A 12,742-nucleotide genomic window follows, 5' to 3' on the forward strand; every position below is an offset into this window, starting at 1 on the left:
ACTCCTGGCGCCTGGCTGATCGCTTAACTGTCACGCGCTTTGCAACATTGGAGGCATACAAATAGATGCTTGTGCGAATTACGGAACATATTGTGACTATAACAGAACTAACACAATATTTTTGTAATATTACCAACTAATTAATTATATGCAAAGATCATCACTTTCTCACCTGTAAAGGTTAGTTGTTAAAGAGAATTCTTAATAATGTCATCTGCAACTACATCAGCTCCAGACCACTAATTGTTATGATGATATTAGCGGAGGACATGTGAGTTGCATGCTGCAATCCAGTGCACTGGCGAGGTATTAAAGAATCTGTTGGGGCCTTGTTTGTCATGTCCCCCTCTCAGAGTCCTCCATTTTCATTTGGACACAGGACCTTTAAGCATCATGCTCCATTGCTATGTAATGTAAAGGCATTTAAAGATTGCCCATAAGCCCCTGGTGATGGTTTGTGGATTTGTTTAGTACAGTGAGAACCCCCATGCGCGTGTTGCCACCTGTTGCGTACCAGAATTAGAAGTCAGAACAGAACTTTAAATGAGCACTTGTGCATTCCCAATCCAGAACTTAATGCCTACATATGTTTTGACATAGCCCTTTAACTGATAATTATTGTGCATTTGAAGCTTTGTAAATGGTACATAAATGTGTAGTTTGGCATCGCAATGAGGTGGGAACAGCACTCGGTCAATGGAATGACAAACAGACTGGGGAGATTATTATTATTATGCCGCCAGTCTGTCGGGCCGGTGTGAGCAAAAGAATACAAGTCATGCTTACTCTCATGATATGTTGTCGCTCATGCTGGGGAGAGAGTGTACACACACAGGGAATAATAATAATAAAAAAGAAATGGGATTAGGTCCCCAAAACACTTTTTTTTTTTTTTTTTTTTTTGAGAGCAGGTTCAAGACTGTGGAATCAAGTCCAAAATTCCTATTCTTATGCACTGTGTGGGCTTAATCAAAACAACAGGCAGTCAAAAAGTGTGTCAAGGAAGGATTTGAAAGGAAGCCCAGCGGCGCATACATAGAGTTAGCTCACCACCTGGTGGTATGATAAAAAACTGCAACACTCAATTCCGTGTGATGAATAATGATAGTTTTCATTTCTCATTACAGTGCACCATGTCTGAGGTGTTACATCAAATCATGAATCAGAAATGTCCAAATGCTCTTGGTAAGGAAGATTCATTGAGAACTTCACATATAAATATGTGAGTCCCAATATTTGATACTTTATGTGTATAATTCCAACATTGATTGACTTTCTGCTGCGCTTGATTAAACCCAGTGTGACAGAGTGTTATAATATTTGGTTTTACGGCAATTTGTAAAAACTCAGAAAAGACTGGCATGGGACACAAAACCTCACACATATTGATGTTGCTAAAGTAGAAAGATGTATCCATTTAAACAAAAAGGTTCACTGAAACACTCAGATCTCATAAGCAAGCTTTATATTCCATACAAATGTGATTGTTAATTTGTCATGTTCATGAATACAAACGTTGTCAGGTTGTCTCAACAGGAGGGCGTACTTGCTGGAGTGCTACACACGGTACATAAACCAGCAATTAATCAGACCTGGTGTATTTCCAGTAACAAAGGGCGTTTTCTACCGACATATGATTTAGAAATATATATTTGTTTCATTTTACCAATCGTTGAATAAATACAGTAGTATATTCAAGCATGTGCGTTACCAGCATGATCAGGTAAATATCGATTGACCCCATGTATAGGACTGCTGTCCAAAAAAGGCACTTTTACATCCGTTCTATTTGTTTTGACGGACACTATACTTGTCACTGACATGTCAGCAATACACACACAGTCGTACACAATGAACACACAAAAACGTGTCAATGACATATACAGTAAGAAAAGGAGCACTTACGTTATACCAGCTTTGGCTCTTCTGCAGAGGCAAAGAGATAAAAAAAAGAGAGAAAAGAGATTTTCATTATTAAAATTAGGAATTATTCTCCATGCTGGGGATGTGAAAACTGACCAACTCGTGTGAAAGTCAAACCAGCTATCATACTTGCACAGTCTAATGAAAAAGCTCGATGAAAAACACATGTACAAGGATAATAAAGCTCAGTTTTGATTAACTCTGTCAGAGAGGAATAAAATTGACGATATGCTAACTATCTTTGACAGTGTCAATTAAGACTGTACATTATTACATTTATACAGGCAGGATTTGTGATGTTGAGTGGATACAGTATAGGAAATGTTAGAATTAATAATATTTCTGTTTCTAAATGTCTGAAGTGAAACTGTGTCTTGAATAGTCTGAACTATGATGTCACACTAAAAATGCAGACCACTGTACCGACACACTCAGTAGCGTATACCCGAAAAATAATACATCATCTCTGCATTCTACAAAATCAACGACTCAACAATGTCAAAATGCACCATGCAATGAGTTCCAATACAATAGTTGTGTCACAAAGGTGATCTTTGAAAAGATGCAGATAATAATGCTCAGTTTTTGTTGGCGTGCCTCTTGCAAACAACAACCACAATAATAAACATATTGGGAATAAATTAAAACTGAGCAGTCATCTTTACATTTGTAATGATTTCATCTAATTCAACTGTGTAGGTGTACCTGATGAGGTGTTCAGTATTAAGTCATAAAGTGTGCTCATACAATGTAAGTCACAGGTGTCAAACTCAAGGCCCGGGGGCGAAATCTGGCCCGCCAAGTCATTTCATGTGGCCCGCCAAAGCAAATCATCTGTGTCAACTTCCATGGTTCTTGCTCAAATTCTCATAAAATAATAACAATAAATAGTATCGTTGAGACATTGCAAGCATTTTCTGTTTACAGTAACTTGAACAATAGTTGAACAAACTATTATCCTTGACTTCTGATTTCAAAACTAGGTATCCATCAATTTGTTGTGTGTATGTAATAATATTATGAGGTGACTAAACATTTATATGGTTTCACAATCAACGACCCTGAGGGAAACCGTGACTACAATGTGGCCAGCGACAAAAATGAGTTTGACACACCTGTTGTAAGTCGTAGTTTCACAACAGCAGAGGACAGCAGAGTGTCTCAACTTTAATCAGCTCAATAACAGAACAACTATTTCCAGCCTTTATAAAAGTGACGCTCCATTGGGAATCATGCGGGAGATCATTCAGGAAGATACTGTACATGGAGGAGACGTGGGTTAAAGATCCAGTGTATTGTTACATTCATTTAAAAAAAGAAAAGAAAATGCGGATGAGAAAGCTCTTGTTAAATTATCTTTTTGCATTTTCTCAAGAAAAAACATTTTAAAAAGAAACACCCACTGAAGCAAAACACAACCAAAACACAAACAAACAAACAAAAAAATGTAACTTTAAATTAAAAAATTTTGCAGAAATGGCCTTTACAGAAGCTTTGCACAGGCAAAATGGTGATCAGGTTAATTTTATCTTCAAAAAAAAAAAAAAAAGCTACATAATGATAATGTGCTAAGTGCTTTTAAGGACAGTATTTGACAAGCCGTCATTTACAGCCATGTCATTTGCCATAAAACAACACTGCTCGCTGAGGCCTGGCTGTGACAATGGCTGGGCTAATGTGGACTAATCTGATTTGAAGGTGTCAGAGAAACGAGAGGAATTACTTTGAAGGTGCTAGCTAGATAAAGCTCACGCATGAGTGTATGGACGTGTGTGTGCGTGCGTGTGTTTATACTAGCACGTTTGATGTGGCGAGTGCGTGACACGTTTGACAGCATCGAGCCAATTGGATGACGTGTGTGGTGGGGTGTAGAAAGCAAATGAGACTGCGACGAGATGTGCTGCGGTTTCCATTTTTTTTAAGGACAAATATGGAGATGTAGCATGTGTTAAAAAATGAACTCCCCGCGCAGTATCTTACGTTTTAGGTGGTCATCAACAGCGTCCAGCCGATTCGGACATGTGACCACCCCATAATGTTGTGTGCATCTATGTTTATGTTCCAGGGAGCTGCCTCAATTGTTTAGTAATCTCAACTCTAGTTTCACTTGAGATACATTCTATTATACGGGTAATACAGTTTAATACTAGTCCAAAAATGCAATAGTGTACAAATGATAGAATTAAGCTTGTGACAAGGCTAATTTCAGTTTCCAGGTTTGAATCAGTGCTGACTGAAGTCTCATCAAGCGTCATTCAGTGTACAGGCCAGGGGAAAAAACTGTCAACTTCCGGCACGTTGTACAATGATCAGATACGTTTCTGGCATGTTTGGTCGGGTGGAACTGTGATTTTGCACAGTTATGAATACATTCCCAAAACTCTGAGAACATTTCCTTTAGACCACGTTTGTACAAACTGCAAAGTGGATGAACAGCTTGCTTAAGCCATTTTATGACACACCTGTGTCTTTCTAATAATTTTCACACAGGTCAAGGCACAAAGAATAAGGCCAACGTGTTGCTTTATTGTCGGCATTGTTTTCAAGATTAGAATTCCAACTTCACCGACTGCGGAAACATAATTGTAATTTGTTTGGCAGTCCAAAACAGTTTGATATGCACTCTACTGACACCCACCTGGACATGGATGGAATAAAAACCACCCAAATGTACAGTACAGTACAGTATGAGCGAACTGCTGAGGTCTGGTTACGACAAAGTTTGACTTTTGCGTGCATATTTGATAATAACATTTATTTGATGCACAATGAGAAAATGTAAATGCTAAAAACTCAGCATTTGGGCGGGTGTGTGTGTGTGTGTGTGTGGGGGGGGGGGGGGGGGGGGGGGGCACTGACAGGACTGCAGCTACCACAGAGGATCCTACAGTGGCTCGTGTACTGAGGAGGTGGGGAGTCTAGTGATCGAGTGGAAAGGAAGGCCAAGAGGTGTCATCAATGGGTCAAAAGACAAGAAGAAGAAATGCTTACTTTAATCAGGTTTAGTCTGTCATACTGAAAGAAAATTAAGGAGAAAACAACCAGTGAGTCAGATAAACACAGAACAGACAAGAGTTGAAAGAAAAACTGAGGGAGATTCATCGGTCGGCTGATTTTAGCCCTTTTCAAAATTAATTATAATATTTCATCATAACATAATCGGCATTGGCCTGAAAACAAAATCTATATCGGTTGGACCTTAGTCTAATGCGGTTGTTCGCTGCTATGAAAGTGCAGTGTGATGCAGGCCTGATGCCGATGATGTCACCGCTCGGAGCAGCGCGCATGTGACACGGCAGGCCGGCGTGATTGTTGGTGTTTGTGCAGGGAGGCAGGGTGCCCCCATTTGCTGAACATGCACTTTTATTTGGATTGCATTAGGGTTAGGGTGATCAAGCTCACGTTGCCGGGACGACCTCACGCCATGGCGGAGTCATGTGACCAGGGCTGACTGGCATACACAGGGGAAGGGGGGCGAATTGCAGTTGGGCGGAGGGGGGTGGTTGTTCTGGATGGCTTAGTTTGTGGCACACAAGTGAGGAGTGATGTAATCATTTGGCATGTGCTTTGTGTTGTGTGTGTGTTTTAGCGAGTGTGTGAAGCACATTGTGCATTGCAGCAAATCGAGCATCATGAGGCAGCTTAAAAACAACCCTCTTGTTTATGTACTGTTTTTGACTGCCCTATTCATTAATTTTTTTTATTTCAACACTAACGTTATTTTTCAGAGACAATAGGAACCATTTTTTAAACTCTGCCAAGCAAAAACCTGCACCGATGAGGAAATTATAGCACAGCCTTTCCCAAACTTTATAGAGGCGGTAGATGTTCATATTTAACATTCTTAGTTTGTGAGATAAACAAAACAAAACAAAACAGGAGAAAATAACAATTTGGAATGTGTAATTATTATACCAGACCACAGTAACACTTTTAATGTCACGCACTCCCTAGAGGGCGCTCATGGCGCCACAGTATACTGCGTACAGTGTACAAACCCTGCCATAGTGTGCTATACAGTTTGTGCTCAACACTAGAACCGTCTGAAGTGCATAGGGTCGGTTTGTGAGGAAAAGAGAGTACACATTTGACTTGCTTTTGCACAAATACTCTTCCCTACCCAAAAAAAGGATCGAAACGCATTCACACTTAACGGCCAAAACATTTGGGACATCTGCACAATTTCGTGAGAGCCACTACAAGAGCTGTATTACAAATTCTGCCTTTATCAAGATAATAATGCTCAGTTTTGTGTGACACTGTGAGAGATTACTTACTTCCCTCAAAGAGGTTCTGCTTCTATTCTCATTTCTCATCTCAATGAGAGGGGCAATATACAGAGGTGTTACTCAAGTAACATTTTCCATGAGCTGTACTTGTCAGAGTACTTTAAATGCACCGTACCTTTTACTTTTACTTGAGTATGTATGTGAAGAAGGATCAATACTTTTACTCCGTTACAATGATCGACATGCCATTCGCTACTTTTATTTATTCATTCTCGCGCATGCACGTCTATTTTTAGACACCATCTTCGACTTCTGCATAGGGCGCCCGTTGCGCCAATCAAACGGGATCACTAATGTCATTTGACTCCAATTCACCAATCAGACGACACACGGCAGTCACATGACCGCGATGTAGCCTTAGCTGGGATAGGCTCTAGCACGCCCGCGACCCTAGTGAGGATAAGCGGTACAGAAAATGGATGGCCGGATGGATGTTTCATGAAGCATACGTTTTACTTTTACTCGTGTATTTATGTTAAGAAGAAACTGTGCTTTTACTTCCCTACTTTTATTTATCAATAATTGCGTGTCTATTTTTAGGCTTCGTCTTCGACTTCCGCATCGGGCGCCGTTGCGCCAATCAAACGGGATCACTAATGTCATTTGACTCCAATTCACCAATCAGAGGACACACGGCAGTCACATGACCGCGACGTAGCCTTCGCAAGCCAGTCAAAATTACTCCTTTTGGGGGGGGGGAAATTATTTTTTTTTAAATCAGAAGTTACTCACAAGTTACTCTTTAATTGAGTAGTTTTTTCATTGATTACTTTCTTACTCAAGTAAATATTTGGATGACTACTTTTTAATTATACTCCAGTCATATTATTATAAAGTAACAGTACTCTTGAGTACAATATTTGGCTAGTCTACCCCCCTATGGCAATATATTAGTAACAGCTCTCAGTGTACTGCACTGCAGTTCTACACCACTGCAGACTACAACCGCAATAATAAACAACACTTCACATATTGAATTACGGTAATAACTCTTTGAAAGTATTACTCGCAATGGAACATTTCTTTTATCTTAGGATATGATACAGCTCTTGCGTTGGTTCTCATTCAGTTGTGCAGAGTTACGTAATACTGCGGCCAGTCAGTGTAAAAGCATCATCAATTAATTAACACAAGTGCTACATTGCAAATCACTGGAGAGGAAAGACGAGGGAGGGTAGAGGAGGTGAGCGAGGTGTAATAGGCTGTTGTTCATGGTTACAGGATGGAGAAGCAGGGGGGGGATGAGGGTGAGATGTTTTCACAGAGCCGCTCACACGATAAGAGGAGGTGACGCAAAGGGGCAGAGGAGGGGGAAGAGGAGCAGAAGCACAGAAACATTTGAAGAACAGAAAGAAAGATTAATGCTTACTTTGGAAAGTCGCTTGTGAGACTAGCATGCAAACAGGAGAAGAACAAAGAAAAACAAAATCAGATAAAAAAGATGAACACAAAGAAATGAACAGCAAGAAAAAAAAACAGCTGAAGATATCAACAGAACTGTCGTCATCAGATGGCACAGGTTATCATGTGACATGTAACGTGGAGGGAGGGAGTGCACACTGTGACTGGATGAATGAACAAAGAGGACAGTAAATGAATTTAAAGAGTAGACAGACAATGAGCCCATGAAAGTGACATGACTTCATTAGCATTCATTATACAAACTAGAAAATACATTTCCCATTTGAAACGGCTAAATATACAGTATGTCACAGCACGTCATGCTAACCTCCTGATACAATGCAAATATGTTACTTTGGGGTTGTAAGCAGTACATTATGTATTGAGATTTAGTTCCGTTTATTTAGTCCTTCATGATGAAACTATAGAATAATCTCCCTATGACTGTTTTTCTGTCCATGAGCTTGTCTTAATTTTATAGTCGTTAATAACAATACAGCAACCTAATCAAGTAAAAAATGTTGTTCTGTCAAAATCAAAATTCAAAACAATTGATAACTACAGTCATAAGAAGAAATAAGAATAAAAAATGTTTGATGCAATACAGTTCAATGTAAAAGCTAGCCTCTCAGCACAATGAAAGCCGATGTTTAAAACCTCACACAATACAGGTAAGACACTTCAGCAAAACTTCAATACACTGCAAAACATTGTGGACAAACAACACAAAACAATTATTATAGTAGAGAACATTACAGCCATGGGTACTTTGGTACTCAAGCTTTTGTTGAGTTAGAATTTCCAGAAAGATAACCAGACAACAATTGAGCTTGGTTCCTTACACACGTGACTTAGAATGTGGACCAAATAGTTCAACTTTGTGCTTTCTCAGACAAAAGAATCTTGTCTTCAAGTGCTTTAGGTGTCTTTAGATGTTTCTCTATCAGGCCACTCTGCCATGAAGCCTCGATCAGTATACCTGCAGTTATGGTTGTCCTTCTGGAATGTTTTCCACTAAGCACTCAGTATTTGGAGAGATCTATCACAGGGACCATGGTTCTTAGGCTCTCACAAAAACTTTGAATCCTCTATTGCTCACATTGGCCAGATGGGCATCTCTTGGAAAAGTCTTTGTTATCTGAAACTTTTGCCATTTACTCGTTTCCACTGTGCTGTAGGAGCAATAAATGCAGCTTTTAGAATTTTTGTGGACTTGCTCTGACTTGTTTTACCACAATCGTGTCTCTGAGCTCCTCACGCAGTTTCTTTAACTTCATGAATTGGCTCTGACATGCTTTGTCAGATGTGATGCTTGATAAAGACAACTGAGAGCCTTTCCAAATGTTGTCCAATCAGTTGAATTTAACACAGGCCGAATCAATCAAGGTGTTAAAACATCTCAAAGATGATCAAGATAAATGGAACCCAACAAAGAAAAATATTTCACATTTTTTATTTTACAAATGAAATTCAAGTATTCAGACCCTATAATGTGGGCACCTACAAAACTGGGTCTAGTTTCATATGAGCTGACATTATTTTTGTAAGCCAATTGTTTTGTTGAAGTTGTAGCCGTATACATATACTGTAGGCTAGAGATTTTACTATATTTCCTTGTTCGATTATGGGGAAAAAAAATACGATCAATTAATCAGTTTTTATTTCTTGAATATCACTTTTAAAGGGATGGGAGAATCTCTGAATGTTCTGAACTCCTCTTTTCATGCCAAAGTTGCAACGGGCCGAATCGTTCTGCCCGGAGGAGTTGTGTCTGATGCACAGTATATTAGAGTGTATTATCGTTTAACCATTTCTACCAAAATTTATGTTTGATATTTACACCAGTCCTATTTTTCATGGGTCAATTCAATGGCACGCATAGAGACATTTAAAGCTTCAGCTACAGGGCTCAATAGTTTGCTCTGTTTAGGAAATGGTCTTGGGCTCTAGGGTTAGAGAAGCAAATGGCGTCACTCACTTTTGAGTTCTTTCCCCCGCTGCGTGCCGATTGCAGCGAGTAGGTCCTCTGGACAACCTGCTCGGGGGTGGAGGGGGACTTGTCCGAGGAATGGTCCGAGCCCTTCTCCACCATGTTGTCACCCTCCTGGCTCTGTGGTGTGGGAGAGCGCGAGCGTTTGCGCAGGACTGGTGAGCAAGCAGGAGTGCTCTTGTTTGAGTTACTGGCAGTGCTAAAAGAAAAAGAAAAGAAGCGAAGGGATGAGAAAAATATTGAAAACTACATGTGGATCAGTTTGCATTGCCTTTTGTATCATGCAAATCTTTATTGTGATGTATGGACAGGAACCACAATGATGACCGCAGTGACTGCTGTACCAATGAGAAAAAAAAAATCTGGTTCTAATGATAGCTTAAGCTAAAATTAAACTGTAACCCGTCTCTTTTCAATGAATCTATAAGCAAAGATGTAATCACTTCTTCAAAATTGAAGACTGCGATACGAATGTTGGTAAATTATTTTTACAAACACACAAAATCTGCATCTGATATGTTCTGGACAACAAAATTCTCTAGGCCAGCAAAAGATGAGGCGGACAGACAACTACGAATCCAATGCATTCATGTCTCCCGGCGGGAAAATGATTGAGTCATCAACATCAGTGGGGTTCCATCCCTTGAAGAGCTTCGCTGGCTGACATCACTCAAAGCTTAACAGGCTTGAAGCACCACGTGCAACCTGGTTAAGGAAGGCTAAGCTAATATTGGAAACCAGCACCACTAACGACAACAACAACACAGCAGTGGACAAAACGGATTCAGTTACAGTTGAGGATCATGAAAAAGCAACAAATGAAGTGTTTCTTTGCATAACTTTCAGATGAAATGCAGTGCTTCTGGAAATATTAGTCCATCGTTAACTATCTCAAGGCTGATGCTGTAAAATATGAAGCTTTAAATGATTGAACCACTATTTTCCATGGCTGCACCTTTTGGAAACAAAGCAAGGTGTCATGTAGCATCAGTCAGGCTAACGATGTTTAGATTGTTATCGCTAATGGAGGCGCATGCTGACTTTAACTCTGGGATTTGCTTGAATACCTTAATGAATAGCAATCAAGCTAAGTGCCACTGTCAAACGGACAGGGCACCTTTGCATTAGGCACACCTGAGCAATCATATACCTACAGTATTTGATTTACTCTTTCAAGAGGTACTACTTTGGATGGACTCGAGCGGGGTTTACCAACAAGGAGCCCCCAAGGATCACATGAGTAGCCCTCCAGCCTGTTGTAAAAATAGTTCCTCAGTGATGGGATGTTGTAATTTTCTAGGAATTGTGTAGAAGTGATCATTTGAAAATGTAAACACTTGCAGAATTGTTGACAGTAATCATTAATAATCAGTACCCAAGAAGTAGATCTCAGTTTCAAAGAGGTTGGTGACCCTTGTACTAGAGGTTGTAATGCTATTCTCATATTTGCCCCTCTCAGGAAGCAACAATTAGTGAATTATGACAGCCGCAATGACAAATATATCGTCACTGTCCGATAAAAAGAAATTCCCACTCTATGATGGTTTTGACTGAACATAATTAGATAATGTGTTCTCGTGCATGTAATATAATGATGTATTCAAATAAATATTTTTTTTATTACATCATGTTCGTCACGAGTATCTCCATTCTCAGCCAGAATGGTCCTTTATAAAACAAGTACATCCACTTCAGACCCCCTTCATTCACTTCGTATTGGAGTCTGATTGTCGTCCCTTTATTTTAATGTTGCCAACCTTGGATGATGAACATATTTTGAGCAGATGACGATAAAGAGATATTGTCACAGAACGGAGTATGATTGATGTGTGCGGTCAGGTGGCTGAATTGCCATTGTTCTATGAATTGTGCTGATTTATAAAATGTAAATGCATTGCTTTGATGACATTGTGACCTTTGTGGAAAATTGTCGTTTTATCTCACTACATCTTGTTACATACAAGCTCAGAGGAACAGAAATGACTCACATAAATATCAGTTCATCATAGGCAGAGGTGGATAGGAATGCGCTACATTTACTAGTAACATTTTGGAAAATATTGTTTCATGAAGGGGCGGCACGGTGGCCGACTGGTTAGAGCGTCAGCCTCACAGTTCTGAGGTGCGGGGTTCAATCCCCGTCCCCGCCTGTGTGGAGTTTGCATGTTCTCCCCGTGCCTGCGTGGGTTTTCTCCGGGCACTCCGGTTTCCTCCCACATCCCAAAAACATGCATTAATTGGAGACTCTAAATTGCCCGTAGGCATGACTGTGAGTGCGAATGGTGGTTAGTTTCTATGTGCCCTGCGATTGGCTGGCAACCAGTTCAGGGTGTACCCCGCCTCCTGCCCGATGACAGCTGGGATAGGCTCCAGCACGCCCGCGACCCTAGTCAGGAGAAGCGGCTCAGAAAATGAATGGATGGATGTTTCATGAAGGTGCCCTGCGATTGGCTGGCGACCAGTTCAGGGTATACCCAGCCTCTCGCCCGAAGATAGCTGGGATAGGCTCTAGCACGCCCGCGACCCTAGTGAGGATAAGCGGTACAGAAAATGGATGGCTTGATGGATGTTTCATGAAGCATACGTTTTACTTTTACTCGTGTATTTATGTTAAGAAGAAACTGTGCTTTTACTTCACTACTTTTATTTATCAATAATTGCGTGTCTATTTTTAGGCTTCGTCTTCGACTTCCGCATCGGGCGCCGTTGCGCCAATCCGCCCTGATTACCACAGTGATGTTTTACTCAAGTTCACCTATCAAACGACACAAGAAAGTGACATGTCTGCACACAAAGTCTTTTATTTGGCTTTGCGGGCCAATCAAAGTGAGTCGTGACAGCCGCGCACGACTCATGTTTACATTACAAACTACAAAAAAAACAACAGCTTTAACACGCAGCGTAGTCTAGTCACTGCCCAAACTTAAACTTCCAAATTTCCGCCCACTTCTAACTTGAGAAAACACCTTGCGATAAGCGGCAGATGTTTTTGCTTTTGTTTTGGCTGTGCATATGGCAACATTAGCACTATTTTATGGTCACAAGTAACTGTAAAACATGCATCTTCTGGGGTATGTTTCGTTCTCTCTCTCTCTCTTTCTCTCTCTAGCTCTCTCCCTCCATTTTTCTCACACACACT

At 40.4% G+C, this 12,742-nt stretch overlaps 1 protein-coding gene across 23 annotated transcripts in view; it reads right to left on the reverse strand.

Annotated features, from left to right (window-relative positions):
* gramd1bb (GRAM domain containing 1Bb) overlaps positions 1 to 12,742 on the reverse strand; it is a 75,460-nt gene that overhangs the window by 19,587 nt on the left and 43,131 nt on the right. For 10 of the 23 annotated variants that reach the window (XM_061781256.1, XM_061781259.1, XM_061781262.1 and 7 more), the window contains 5 exons: positions 9,592 to 9,802; positions 7,582 to 7,602; positions 4,915 to 4,938; positions 1,906 to 1,926; positions 787 to 810 (listed from right to left, as the gene is read on the reverse strand). In XM_061781256.1, the coding sequence (XP_061637240.1) occupies positions 787 to 810; positions 1,906 to 1,926; positions 4,915 to 4,938; positions 7,582 to 7,602; positions 9,592 to 9,802 (301 nt within the window). The remainder of the gene's footprint in view (positions 1 to 786; positions 811 to 1,905; positions 1,927 to 4,914; positions 4,939 to 7,581; positions 7,603 to 9,591; positions 9,803 to 12,742) is intronic. The other 13 variants (XM_061781261.1, XM_061781267.1, XM_061781269.1 and 10 more) reach the window with 6 other exon arrangements.

Source organism: Phyllopteryx taeniolatus, chromosome 8 (assembly GCF_024500385.1).
Source record: "Phyllopteryx taeniolatus isolate TA_2022b chromosome 8, UOR_Ptae_1.2, whole genome shotgun sequence".
In the NCBI taxonomy this organism is placed as follows: Eukaryota; Metazoa; Chordata; class Actinopteri; order Syngnathiformes; family Syngnathidae; genus Phyllopteryx; species Phyllopteryx taeniolatus.